Genomic DNA, 15007 nt, shown 5'->3' on the forward strand with positions numbered 1-15007 from the left:
AAAACCATCATACCAACATTTAAAATAATTAGAATATTATTAAATTCAAATACTTTAAAATACGTTATATAGAATATAATTAACATTAAAACATATGGACAATAATTATGTCAGCAATTTCTGAAAATAGTGTATTAATTTTTTTAACAAAAATTGAAGTATACAATTATAAAATAAAAGAAAAATATGTACTTACATTTTTTTGAGTGTTTAACCTGTTGTTTATTGATAAGTCCCACAATAAAAAAATCAGAATCATAACTTAAATAACATCTTTGAAGGAATTCGAAGATATAAATTAAATTTTAAAACGGCGCGGAAATGCACAAATTGTCAGTAACCAATGAGGGAGCTGATTACAGCTCGTTAATGCACAAATATTCTATAACCAATCAGAGAGCTTATTACATCACGGCTAGAATTAAAATTATTTAAAAATTCATACATAATAAAATCATTTTTAAAAAAATGCAAAATTAAATTGTATTTTAATATTTAAGAGCCATAAATAATGTTTAAAACATTAGATTAAATTTATACATATTAAAACGAATTACTTTTAAAGTAAGGTGACGTCATTGATTACATCATCCACGACATAAAATTTCATAAAATATGATAAACAATAAAATTTTTATTTCAAATAAAAATGCAAAATTAAATTGATTTTTAATATTTAAAAGCCATAAATAATATTTTAAACACGGAATTTATGCACAATAAAACGCACTATTTTTTAAATAAAATGACAACAAAGTATCGGTTACCATAAATAACTTATCCAGCAATGGGTTTACCATAAGTTGTATTACTCGCCAAAGGAAAATCGCCAAAATCCGTGCAACCGTCTACCAAAGTAGCACCAAAGCTGATGCTTTTTAGTTCAACTAGAATTAATCAACAGGCAAGTAGAATTAATATAATAATCAATCAGGCAACTAGAATTAATATTTCGATGCTTCCGTTTAAAAGGATTATTACTGCTATTGTTATTGTTTTCATTATTATCCCAAAAGCTCGTATTAGTCCGGAAATGGGCGTTTGAGTTGGTTCACTAGAAACGGCGCACCTTTTTCAGATTTTTGCCTCCAAATATTATCGCCTTGTATTATTTTTAAAGAAATTAAATAATGAAGAATCTGCATGTATGCACATTTTTATGTTTCTCGCATTGTGAAAAAAAGATAGTACCTAAACAATGTAAAACCTAATGGGCACCTGGATTCCAAATTTTCAATTTCGAAATTGTTATATTATTTATTTCATATTGTGTAAAACTTTAGTGAATTTCTGATTAATAAACTGAATTATTTGAAAGCGAACACTGTACGGAATAAAACAATTTTGTCTCCAGCGTGGGAGACTGTCGCAAATTTTAATATGCTGTTTTTAAATATTTTGTGAGTTTGCTGTTGACTTTGAATTTTATGTGTCGTAAATTCAAAAAACGCTATATCTAATAAATAAAATTTATCAAGCAAAGCAGTAATAACAATTTTTCATTTCATATCATTCTGAGCGGACGCGTCGGGAAATTGGAACAGAGAATTGAGACTATTAAAATTTCCAAGACACTTTGTCTAAATTTAAAAAAAAAATTTAGCGAAAAAGTTTCAATTGTCTGTTTCGGCGAAACGCGTAATGGGGTTAGCTTGATTCGACGTTCAAATAAATTCAAATAAATGAAATTTCCCTTGAAAAGCCTGTTTGGAAGTCGAATTGGGCTAATTTACCATTTTCCGCTTACTTTTTAACTTTTTCTGTTTTTAATTTTATTAATGTTTTACATGTCTAATGATTTGATTTTCATGTGTATTAATTTTTTGAAAACGTGTTAAACCTTTTGGAGCAGCAGCTCTTGGTAACTTTTAGGCGAGCTTACTACAATTTTTATAATAAATAAAATTAATATACAAAACGTTAAAGATAAAAAGACAAAAAAATTTTTTAGGCATCTTACTAAGAAAGCTGAATATATATTGATAGGATAAACTGAGAAAGGAGTGAACAAAATAATGCGTTATTTTACTGTATATTACATTAAAACTCATTTAGCGTTGGTTTCTAGGTACATTAAAGCAGTGATTCTCAACCACTGTGCCTCGGCACTTTTGTGGGCCGCCAAATTCTTAAAGTGTACCGCCAAATTTTAGAAATGTATATAGTAAAAATTACAATGGGTTTAATCCTAGTATACGGTACACATGAGAAGTGGCGAAATTCGGTTTTTAAGACATTAATAAACGCGTCAATTGTGGTATCCAAGCCGATTTTGGTGCTGAAGACTTTTGTATTTGAATTAACTTTGAACGAAGAGGAAGAACTAATTTCGCTTTCTAATAATCGAAATTTAATTTTAAAATATTCGGAAGAATCAATTAATTCATTTTGGATTAACATTAGATGAGATTATCCCAAGACGACCAAAAAAGCTTTAAAAATATTATTACTGTTTTCTACATCTTATTTTTGTGTGTTATTTTCAGTATTAACCAATATAGAAACGAAACAAAGAGCGAGACTGTTAAATGTAGAAGACGATATGAGAGTATTGTCTTTGTACGTCCAAATATAAATGAAATTATCAAAAACATCAAGCTCAAATTTCTCATTAAAAGTAATATTATTAACTTGTAATTAATCCCTTAATAAACGTACTGCTGGTTTTGTAGTACACATTATTTTATTTTACATTCAAAATTATTATCATACACTATTTTACACAGTGTATTATAGGTAAGTAAACAACTTTTAAACTTATATTTTTCTTTGTGTGCCGCCAAATTTTTGAAATCTTTAAAAGTGTGCCGCGACAAAAAAAATGTTGAGAATCACTGCACTAAAGTATTCCGCAAAACGTTTTACACTTCCATTTAGAACAAATTATTAATTAAAAGTGAAAACCAAATTTTGTCGAAGTGGTTTTAATAATAAATAAAAAAGTTCAATCCTTTTGAAATTGCATTTGAATTTGAAATATGTTGCTTAAAATTATTAAATAGTTTTATATTTTTAAGAGTGTTTTCATTTACAAATGATTACTCATTTTGATTTATAATGACAGTCAAGCTCTGTCAAATAATTTTCTCAACACCAATTATATTCGTAAACACTTCTATGACTTTTAACTAAACTCTCTGTAATTATTTTATATATAAAGCTTAGAAATCTTTGCAATCATAAACTGTAACTGAGTTTTAGATAGACTGATTGCGAGTTATGCTAAATCTAAAACAATAACTGAATCTTGAGAAGGGTGTAAATGACCCTTTATATGAAACTCAATAAGAACAGAAGGCACACTTAGTGCTTACAACTCAGCCAACCTTCTTGTCGCGAGACAACTTTAAGTACAGTAAGTTCAAATGCAAAAAAATATACGCCAGCAATTAACACTGCTTCCGGTAATATTATATACAAGTCTAATTCTTTTTAACTTAAATCTTTAAACTGATGTCAAAATTTATTCGAGGATCTGTGTTTTTTACTTTAATAACAGTTATTATACAAGTGATAACTTTAATCACTCATTAAAATTAATTAATTTTATTAATAACCAAAAAATATTGTTAAACAATTTATTATTTATTAAACATTCAAAATTATTTTAAAATTTACTGAAAAATAACTTGAGATGATTCTAAATTTACTCATTGTTCCCCTTCACAGAATACGTTATCTAATTCATTTACGTCTTCTGAATAAATAAAAATATATTTAACCCTGTTCTTAAATTTGCCTTTCCGTAGAAGTCGATTTCAAATTTTGCTTTAAATGAAAGCTTTGCGGATTAAGCTTGGTCCTTACTATTATTCTTACATGAAGAATTTCTGAGTTTTCTATGTTCTAAAGATTCGAAAGTTTCGAGAACCTTTTAGGATTCAGATCAGAGAAAATAGTTCTTCGACAGTGCTTTTGTAAGTGAAGAGGTGTAAAATTTTTGTGGAGAAAGGGAGGATTGAAAAATGAGGAAAAATAGAGCAAAAAAATCAAAGCAAAATTCGAAGGTAAATTTCGTTTGGTACTTAATTTACTTGTACCACTTGCGTTTCCAATGAGTAATAATTATGCTTAGAATGGATGTTGACGAATATTGTACCATTCCAGAATAGAAAACTTTTTATAAAGTAAAATTTGACGTAATTTACTTGTATCACTTGCGTTTGCAATGAGTAATAATTTTGCTTAGAATGGATGTTGACGAATATTGTACCATTCCAGAATAGAGAACGTTTTTATAAAGTAAAATTTTACGTAATTTACTTGTATCACTTGCGTTTGCAGTGAGTAATAATTCTGCTTAGAATGGATGTTGACGAATATTGTACCATTTCAGAATAGAAAACTTTCTATAAAGTAAAATTTTACGTAATTTACTTGTATCACTTGCGTTTGCAATGAGTAATAATTCTGCTTAGAATGGATGTTGACGAATATTGTACCATTCCAGAATAGAAAACTTTCTATAAAGTAAAATTTGACGTAATTTACTTGTATCATTTGCGTTTGCAATGAGTAATAATTCTGCTTAGAATGGATATTGACGAATATTGTACCATTCCAGAATAGAAAACTTTCTACAAAGTAAAATTTGACGTAATTTACTTGTATCATTTGCGTTTGCAATGAGTAATAATTCTGCTTAGAATGGATGTTGACGAATATTGTACCATTCCAGAATGGAAAACTTTCTATAAAGTAAAATTTTACGTACTTTACTTGTATCGCTTGCGTTTGCATTGAGTTAATTCTGCTTAGAATGAGATGCTGACGAATATTGTACCATTTCAGAATAGAAAACTTCCTATTAAAGTAAAATTTTACGTAATTTACTTGTATCGCTTGCGTTTGCATTGAGTTAATTCTGCTTAGAATGAGATGCTGACGAATATTGTACCATTTCAGAATAGAAAACTTCCTATTAAAGTAAAATTTTACGTAATTTACTTGTATCACTTGCGTTTGCAATCAGTAATAATTCTGCTTAGAATGGATGTTGACGAATATTGTACCATTCCAGAATAGAAAACTTTCTATAAAGTAAAATTTTACGTAATTTACTTGTATCGCTTGCGTTTGCATTGAGTTAATTCTGCTTAGAATGGGATGTTGACGAATATTGTACCATTTCAGAATAGAAAACTTCCTATTAAAGTAAAATTTTACATAATTTACTTGATTCACTTGCGTTTGCAATGAGCAATAATTCTGCTTAGAATGGATGTTGACGAATATTGTACCATTCCAGAATAGAAAACTTTTTATAAAGTAAAATTTTGCAATACTGTTTTCCTCTATGCTTCTATCTGAATGGTCTAAGGATGGACTGTATAAAAAATATTGCTGTAAGAATTACTGTAGCTGGTTTCTTCCCAGCATAATGGTCTTCCTCTGCTATCGCTGCACTTCAGCGTCAAAAATTTCTGAACGACACATTGATGGGCACCTGAAAGAGACTCCTAGTCTGGGGTGTTTTTCGCGTCCATCGCCTTTCGTGACGGCAGATACTAATGAGCTGTCTTTCTGCGTCTCTTGTCACCTCAAAACCACGTTCGGGAGGGGCTAGCACGTGATCGAACAACTTTTATCCTCGCAAACTGCTGTCGATTTAAGAGGTCTGGAGACGTCTTTCGTGGCCGTCGATCAGACATTCATTTTACCTGCCACTTCTCTTGTCATTTTTCTTGGTACTTTCGTAGCCGACCTTTCCTTTATATGGTGTTAAAGCCGCTAAGACGGCAGCCCTCTTGAAAGTACCCTTGATTTATATCAAATAGATGCGTTCTTTTTTTTCTCTTCCTTCTCTCTGGATTTGCATAACATACCATTTATTACGAGTAATTCGTTGAGTTATGATACCGATAACAATCAAACGCGAAAATAGTTTTGCAAAATTTGTAATTACCTTAGACAGCTAAGAACCTGCAATAAGTAACAGGTAGTGTTTAGAATGCCTTCATGACGTCAAGGCAAAGATTTTGGCTTAATTGAATATTTATTATTATTGTGGTGATTTGATTTGCAATTTTCAGTAATTAGTTTTCAGTAATCAGTAATTTATTTTTCAGTATTTGGTTTTGTAGAGGTTTAAAATTAACCAGTTCTGTTTACCAATCAGGTACCATTAGAACTTAAGCTTGTAGAATCATTAGTGGTTATTTATTTATTTATTTATTGAAGCTGCATATGTGAAAAATGTACAATGCTCTCGCTCGGACTCGAACCTGAACCTGTCGAATACGCGCCGTGTGTGCTACCGTTACACCACGAAAGCATGTCGAAAGGAGGGAGAGAATACCTTACATACCCTCCCTTCTAAAGGGGGACGGGGGATTAAGGGACCCATTCGCCAAATCCTGGTGGTGACGAGTTATTATCCACTTCGGGCGCCAACTGAGGATTCATTAGGTTATTTCGAAGCAGCAGGCGTGAAAAATGTGAAATGTCCTCACCGTGACCCGAGCCTGAACCTCTGGAATACGCGCCGAGTTTGCTAGCGTTACACCATGAAGGCATGCTGGAAGGAGAGAGAAATTACCGTATAAGCTGTTAAAAAACGTTTCCTGTTATACAGTGAAGACTGGCTGAATTCACTGCTAAGCGTACTGTGTGATTTGCTTTTTTGTTTGAATTAGTTTTTATAGCATTTTAGTTTGGCTGCCGTCAATGGCTTAGTGGATTTGTTACATTTATTTTTGATTCCACTTTATGTTGTCAGAGTAATTTTTCCTTCGTTTCTTTACTGTATTTCATAACCATACTATCCTCGACCATTACTAAACCTTATTTGTATTCGCAATTGTTTTATTAACATATTGGGCCCATTATCTGCTGGACACTTACACCACGAGAGCACGCACGGAGGAATGATATAATTCCTCACATGCTTAATATTTTCTGCTAGGAAGTTAAAGTATTTGATGTGAAATTAAATAGGTTTTTATTTTATATCCAATTAAATGATAAATTATTAGATTTTTTTCATTATTTAAGACGAATATATTTTTCAGACGGACGTTTAAATCGGGAAGATGTCGTTATTATATTCAACATATACGCTATTTTATTCGTGGCCGACTTTTTCATTAAATATGATAATTATTTGAATATGGTAAAACACACGAGGGCTATCTGCCAAAGGGAAGAAATGCCTTCGTGGAAGACTTCGTGGCTTGTATTTAAATTAAATATGGGGGAAACCATGAAAATCAAGCATGCAGCCAGCTCGTTCGCCTGAATTCAAAACTACCAGTCTTCATCAGTCTCCAGCCGCTCAGCTTCGGGTGGGATGCAATTAAATAAAAGCTGCTTTTAAATTAAGTTCATCGTTCTTATTCTTTTAAACGTCACTTTTCTCTGCATTTCTTATTCTCTTCTTCACTTTCCTCTGCAATTCTTATTGTCTCTTTCACTTTCTTCTGCATTTCTTATTCTCTCCTTCACTTTCCTGCATTTCTTGTTCTTTTCAACATCAATTTTCTCTGCATTCTTATTTCTTTTCTGTTTGTAGAATCTAGAAACAGAAAAGTTTACGAAAATCCATGAATTTTTATGTTATATTTAGTTTAAAAGTCTTTCTTATATGATTCTTTTAATTCATTTTTGAAAAAGTATTTCGGTTACTTCATCTATAAAAAAAAATCGCGCAACAGAAAAAACATTTCTTTGAAAAGAAATTTACCTGTCTCTGATTAAATAATATTATAATGAAATCATACTAATTAAATGTATATAATTGTTAACAGTTATATAATATTTATAAATTGACAGATAATTGTAAATAAATGTTTATAATTATAAAATGAAATAAAAAATAGGAAAAATTTTATGTCCTATGCTCTGAGAATCACTGGTCTAGAGCCTAAAACAAGAAAATTAGAGAAGAAACGTCAGTATATCAACGTATTTGTTTTCGTGGATTACTAAGACCAATCGTTATATTGTCCTTTATCTTGATGACTGGGGTAGCTATTTTAACCAGCGTCAGTTCATTATAATTAGTTGACATGCTTCTATTATTATGTTTCAAGGAATTTATCTTAACTATTTCGATATTTCGTTTTTAATGGAACATTTGTGTAATTGGATATTGAGTGAATATTTCTTTAAAAAAAGGAAGTAAATCTTTTTTAATCTTTTTTATCTTTTAGGTCTTAATAGCTGATGAAGCAGAAGAATTCGAAGAAGTTGCTGTGGATGAAGGGAATCCTATTTTACCCGACATGCACTTGGATCCTTCAGAAAATCACGTATATGCAGCGTCTCCCTACAAAGTAAGTTTTATCCATGTCTGTCACTAGTTTTCTTATAGATTTTTAATCAAGTAAAATAAATATTTTTAAAATAAGGTACTACTTTAAATACCGGCTTTAGTTTTTTTTAAATAAATATTTATTTTAACAAAGCCTTGATAACTATTGTGCGATATTATGTTGTGGTTTTTTTTTTTTTTTTTTTTTTTTTTTTTTTTTTTTTTTTTTTTGTCATACGGCATGACAAGCTGATTCGTAGCGTAATGGAACGTTCCAGTTTTTGTTGTTCTACTTCAACACTGTATTGGAACTATATGAGTTATTAGACTTAGTGCAACTTTTGTAGTGCTTAAAAAATTACTTATCAGAATTCCGTTATACCTTGCATTAGCATTTTCAGCCATTCAGACTTATAAAACCGTATTTTATGGGGTAAAAATATATTTCAGGGTACCCCTTGGCGAAAAATGGCGATTTTTTGGCGCGATTCCTGTTTACGTCCAACGCCATCACCAGTAAAATGGCTTCCAAAACATAATGCAATAAAACATAATTAAAACAAAAAAATTCAAACAAGGAAATGATATAAAAAGGGAAATACATGTTATCTAATCTACGCAGTACAAAAAAGGAAATATCGGCTTATCTTATTTAATAATTTCAGTTTGTTCGATATGTGTGACACACAGAATTTCTTAACAGCATCCAAAAACTATTTAAAATTATCTAAATTAAAATATGTATTTCTTATAAAAATCCCTTTTTATTACACCCCACATACCTTCCGTAGACTTGACATGAGCTCCGGTTTCGAAATCCTTAAATCTCACTGCGTAGTGTACATAGAGGTGAACGATGGCATGTAAAATTTCATTTACACACCAGTCAATCAAAGGTTTCTTTCCCAGTCGCTTCAAAGTGTACAGAAACTTCAGGTTAATCGTACCACCAGCAGGCATTTTACGGTGTAAAGCACAAAATGAGCCACGTAGCAACGTACGTCCTAACCAACATCCATACCTTAGTAAGCTCTTACAAATATTTTCCCATCCGTCAAAATCACTGCAGTCACGCATTACAACCACTCACGTCATAACAGGGTTTCCATAACATTCAACTACTCAGGTTACCATAAATGAAACAACAACTTGGCGATAATCCAAGGAGTAACCCTAAAAGATAAGACTAATTGTGGTTACAAGAGTCCAACAGCAACAATAATATTGAAATTAATAATTCATATCCGGGTATATTCCTCTCGCAACCAGAAACACTCTTCTGCTATCCAATGGTCGGTAATTATGTATATTAACACAAGCACCTTAAAAGATATCAACACATTTTCAGAATGTGCCTAACTCGAACGAAAACTTTCGGGTGTCATATTCCAAGCCGAAATTTTTCGCGTTTGTAATACTTCCTTTACTTCGTACAAGGAAGTAAAAAAGAATCTAATTTAAATTTAGGAAAGCAACAACCTGGTGTTTACCGTAGATTTAGTCAAGAACTCAATCGATTTCGATGGCAAACAGGTACAGGTCCCCCATCGAAATCGACTGAGTTCTCGACTAAATCTATGCCAATTGCTTTGCTAATTTTATGACATGTTTCTCTTCAGTTAAGAATCCAATTTCTTGTCTTTATTAAATATATTTTTTTTTCGTCTTGCCCACAGATCAGCAAGGTACGAGTGGAGCAGTGTAGTCGGTATGATGCCTGTGACCAGTGCTTGCGGGCCAGAAATCCTTATTGCGGGTGGTGTTCCCTCGAAAAAAGGTAAGACTTTTAAGTAACATTAATCCTTTTTCCTATATCCTTGATTAATGCACGATCCCTTAAGCTTCTTGTCATAGAAAACATTAAAATGCCCATTTTCGGCAAATGGAAGGCATTTGATCTTCAGATAAATGGGCATTAAACTCAATTACTATTTAGTGCTTTGCATAAATTACCAATAAAACTAAAAAAAATTATCAGAAAAATGGTGAAGCACTTAAATACTCTTGAAGAGGTATATTTTCAAAAGCTATGTGAAGCTTTCACTTCTTTGACGTCTTCCGCATCTGTTTGCCAGGAAGCTTTTAAACACTTCTACCCTGGAGACGGCGTCAATTGCGAAAGACGACGTTATTAAAAGGAAACGCATTAAGCCGTATATCGACGCCTTAAACGGCTCGCGTTGTCTTCCAATCATGATTCTAATGCGTTTCTTTGCATGCTGTTATCACTGAAGACCTTTAAAAAGCTTATCGATCGAAGACCCATCAACCCAACATTTGACTTCTGCAGTACTAAACGCTGTCTGATATGAGGAGTTGCTATGTGGGAAACTATTCCGGCTATCGTCATGCAAATATTGGTTGTCTTTTACCGGATCTGTTAACTTTTTGCTTTTTTTCCCATAATTGTTTGCGCAAAATGTCCTGTCAGAATATTCGACGTTGAAAAGCATAATTGCATATTATAAACAGAAAAGAACGAGTTCAGCTTTTTATATGCAATTGTTTTAATGCTTATTCGTAAATGCATTTAAATGCTATCTAATTTTTAAATGTCTCCTTTCCCAATGGCGGGCTCTTGCCTTGAGCCACCAAGGCCGGAAGCGGTAGTTTCTTTATTATGGAGACACCTAATAGATGGGTCTCCGTTACCTTCTATGAAGAGATGGGCAAATTATAGCTACGCCTTCTCCGGTATTTGAACCAGGGCCCTTGACTATGGCAGTTAGAGTCATTAACTGCATTCTCGTCTAAGCGGCAACTTTTAAATGTTAGGAAGTGAGTTTTGTCTGGCACAATGGACGTAAGTAACAGAGTAACATCCAAGAACACTTATTTTTCTGGAACATTATTTAATATATCCTAAATTATAATGGTAAAATTAAATTTTGGCGGATATTTTATCGAAAATATTCACGACTTCTTCCTCTACATCGGAAGTAATTTCAGCTGAGTTTTATTTTATGGTCAAGAATAGATAAATATCACACATCCATTTTTCAAACATATGATGTAACATTGAGTTCGACGATCGAAAAGGTTTTGGTTTATGTGACTACAGCAGAGCGTCAAGAGCTATCTTCCTAAGAGGATAGATGCCTTCGTAGAGAACTTTCTAAGGGAAACTTTGTAAGGATCTTAAGTTTTACTAACGTTTATTTTATCTTAAATCTTTACTATCACTTCTTATTTTCTACTTCCGGCCAGAATTATAAGCGTTAATGTATTTATGCAAAGTTTGTCTGGCGAACGCCAAGTATTTAAGTTGTGGCTTTTTGCCAACCGAGAGAGAGGAAGCAGTGAGTCGAAGCAGGCCGCTTACCTTAGAAGTTTTACTCAGTTGCTGGTTGCCTTTCAGGCTAGAGGTTTTAATCCTCTTGATAATTTTTAAACGTATTGTAGTGTTCACAGTTCTCTGTACTACATACGGCTTCCTGTTAATATAAGGCCAATCTTCAACGTTTATTATTTTAAAGTTAAATTAGAGTTTAGTTTTATTTTTATATTCTTACGTTCAGACCACGAGTAGTGTGTCTTTGTATTCCGAAGTACGGAAGTTATTGTAAATAGACAAAAATAAAGGGTTTTGTATACCCTTCTTGTGTATCCTGTCTACTTCCCACAGTTAGTGAACATAGCTTTAGTAAGCTCTCTGTTCCGAGTCAGGTCCTTGCATGTTCCCGAAGAAGGTAAGACGGAACATTGAACCTGATAACTTGACTGTATGCACGTTACGTATGTGGAAAACCTTGGAGAAGGCCATGTAGATTCGAACCTCGGACCGAACTATCAGTGTTCAGCGACTTAACCCTTTAACTGTCAAGTTATTTTGATGATTTGGGTACACAAATTGTCAAATTTTTTTATTGCAAAAACCAAATGTTTAGTACAAAATAAAATATACTTAAGTAGTTAAAAATTGATATTTTGACGTGCATGGGTAAAATTTTTAAAGTTTTGTAGCCACTGCATATTTGCTTTGAGGCGGCTGCCACTCAACATGGCAGTTGCAAAGTTCGCTTCTAGTGGAGCATTATTTTCTAAAAATGAAAAAAATTAATTATTTTCTAAAACATAAATAAATATAAGTGAATACCTATTAGTAGTTCAGTAATTCAGTCTTGTGTGGTACAACTGGAAACACTTTTCCAAGCACAAACCAACTCCACAATCACTACACCAGAATCGTGATTCCTTCCTTATCTTTTCCCCATTTTTATCCTTTTTCGAACAACACACTTTGCACTGTCTTGTAGGCTCACATTTCGCAGGAGTAAGAGGAAAATGGGATATAAAATGTCGTTCAGTAAGACGAGCAGGGTTATCTATTGTAGGTGGTCTGCCAACATTCTTTTGTTCAGAAGCTGCATCATCATATTTATGTAAAAGCTCTTCTACAACTTGTATTCGAAATTCTAAAAATGTAATACGTTTCCCAACTACATTTTTATAGAGCAAATATGAGTTCCAGAGTACCTTGTCTAGTAAATATAAAAATATCTTTTTATAATATTTTTTTCTGACGTTTTCGGATTGTTGGATGAAAGGATATTTCCTGATCACAGCGATCTACACCACTCATAGTTAGACCGTAATTAGAAACAATCTTCGGCTTGAGTATATCTCCATTTTTTATTTTTGAGGCTGACCATGGAAGTATCATGAATACTGCTCATCAAACACACATCCTTCACCTTCGGTTGAAGAATCTAAAACATCTATATAACGTTTCAAAGAATTGGAGGCTATTTTAAAACAAAAAGACCCCATGCACTTTGAACCAAATAACCTCTAACCTTTGAAATCTTCAGTAAAGTGCTGTCATCTATTGAACTGAGCGCACATTAACTTTTCCCGAGATACAGACGGGTTTGACAAAGAGATGAAGCCGAAATAAACGTCTCCCGATATATATTCGGGTATAACAATACGATGCACTCAAAAAAAAAAAATTACCCCGAGTAATACTCGGGCGTGACATTTTCGAACACCAGTGTACCCGAGATTATCTCGGGCATGACAGTTAAAAGGTTAACCGCTCGGCCGCTGGTGTTCTGCAATCGAAAAGAAGAATGATTTTACTGCACCCCGTAGTTTAGTCCTCCAATCTTTAAATACCAGAATATAATATTAATAGAATAATGAGTAGTAGATATAGGATGAGAAAACAATCCACATAGTTAACGTACATATGAAATTTATTCCATTCAAAAAGTGGTTTTTAAATTAAATTAAATTAAATTAAATTACTACGTTCATAAAAATTTGAAGCGCATACGCATATTGCATCATCGTGGTTAATTCGAACTTTAATTTTATAGAACAACACGGAAATGTAGAATAAATGGCTGGCTAGGTTTTCATAAATCGAAAAAATATATTACTAAAATGAAATATAAACATTTTTTAAGTAATTTAATTGGAGAGGAATTATTGCATTCAATTTATTCTTTATATAAAATAACTTTTATCTTAAGATCCTATTCAGTTATTTTATATATATTTTTCTAACTTCATGTATAAAAACGCACTCCGAAAAAAAAGTGTAATTTAACTGTTGGAAAAAGAGGTTAGGATCAAATAAAAGTACTTCGCTTTAAATGTAACTGATAATTGTTTGAACTAATTTTTATTGAAATGAATGCTTCTGTCCCGATCCCACGGTTAAAGTTAACTATGCATTAATTTGAATTTTGAGAGAAAACTAGTGATGATAGTGATTAATACTGAATTTCTAATAGCTAGCTGATAGCAGGTTTAATGATTCAGGCTGTTTGTATAAAATAAGTATGATTTGTTAAAGTACACTTTTTTTTTTAAATTTGTACATTCGGCACTCCCCTCCCCCCATAATTTATAATTCTAAAATTTTTTCCCGAAAATTTACAAAAATTACTCAAAAATGCAAGTTTAGAAAATAAATCAGAAAATATCGGTGAATTTTATTTGGATTGAACCTGTATTTGAGACTGTGAAAGAAGCAATCAAGTACAGTGGATGGACAAAAATATGGAAACACCTTGTGAAATGCATGTTTGAAAAGAAAGATTGATTTTAATGAAATATGTAGGTGGCGCTAGCGTTTTTGACTACTGACTATACAACTTCGTAAATGTGCTAAACAGTTCAGTTGTTGTCGGAGTACTGTTATGTGAGGTTGTCATTGCATTATGTCAGAGTTAACAGACTTCGAACGTGGGGAAATTGTTGGAGCACGTATGGTAGGTGCTTCCGTAAGCAAGGTAGCCGAGGTGTTTAGTGTTTCAAGAGGTACTGTATCGAAGATTTATCCCGCATATTTGAAAAGCGGAAAAACATCATCTGCTAAATCACAGCGCAGACGAAAGTGTGTCCTGAGTGATCGTGACAGACGATAATTAAGGGCAATTGTGACGAAAAATAAGAAGACCACAGCTGCAAAAGTTACTGATGAAATGAATGTTGTGTTACCGAACCCTGTGCGTACCAAAACAGTTTAAAGGGAGCTTCATAAACAGGGAATTGCTGGCCGTGCTGCAATTAAGAAGCCACTCATCAGTGATGCTAATGCCCTTAACAGGAAAAGGTGGTGTTTAAGTCATAAAGGCCTGGACTATAGAACAGTGGAAGCGAGTAATATGGTCTGACGAGTCTTCTTTCACATTGTTTCCCACTTCTGGCCGAGTTTACGTCTGGAGAAAGCCATCTCAAGCATATAATACAGACTGCTTGTTGCAAAGAGTGAAACATGGCGGGGGTTCTGTTATGGTTTGGGCA

General features: G+C 32.7%; 1 protein-coding gene across 6 annotated transcripts in view; it reads left to right on the forward strand.

Annotated features, from left to right (window-relative positions):
* Positions 1 to 15007, forward strand: part of LOC118192366 (plexin-B-like) — a 447998-nt gene that overhangs the window by 339209 nt on the left and 93782 nt on the right. For all 6 annotated transcript variants that reach the window (XM_085818164.1, XM_035363312.2, XM_035363314.2 and 3 more), the window contains 2 exons: positions 8151 to 8273; positions 9928 to 10028. In XM_085818164.1, coding sequence (XP_085674290.1) covers positions 8151 to 8273; positions 9928 to 10028 — 224 coding nt within the window. The remainder of the gene's footprint in view (positions 1 to 8150; positions 8274 to 9927; positions 10029 to 15007) is intronic.

Source organism: Stegodyphus dumicola, chromosome 6 (assembly GCF_044657685.1).
Source record: "Stegodyphus dumicola isolate Sdum_Otavi_A_Nest chromosome 6, ASM4465768v1".
NCBI classification, from domain to species: Eukaryota; Metazoa; Arthropoda; class Arachnida; order Araneae; family Eresidae; genus Stegodyphus; species Stegodyphus dumicola.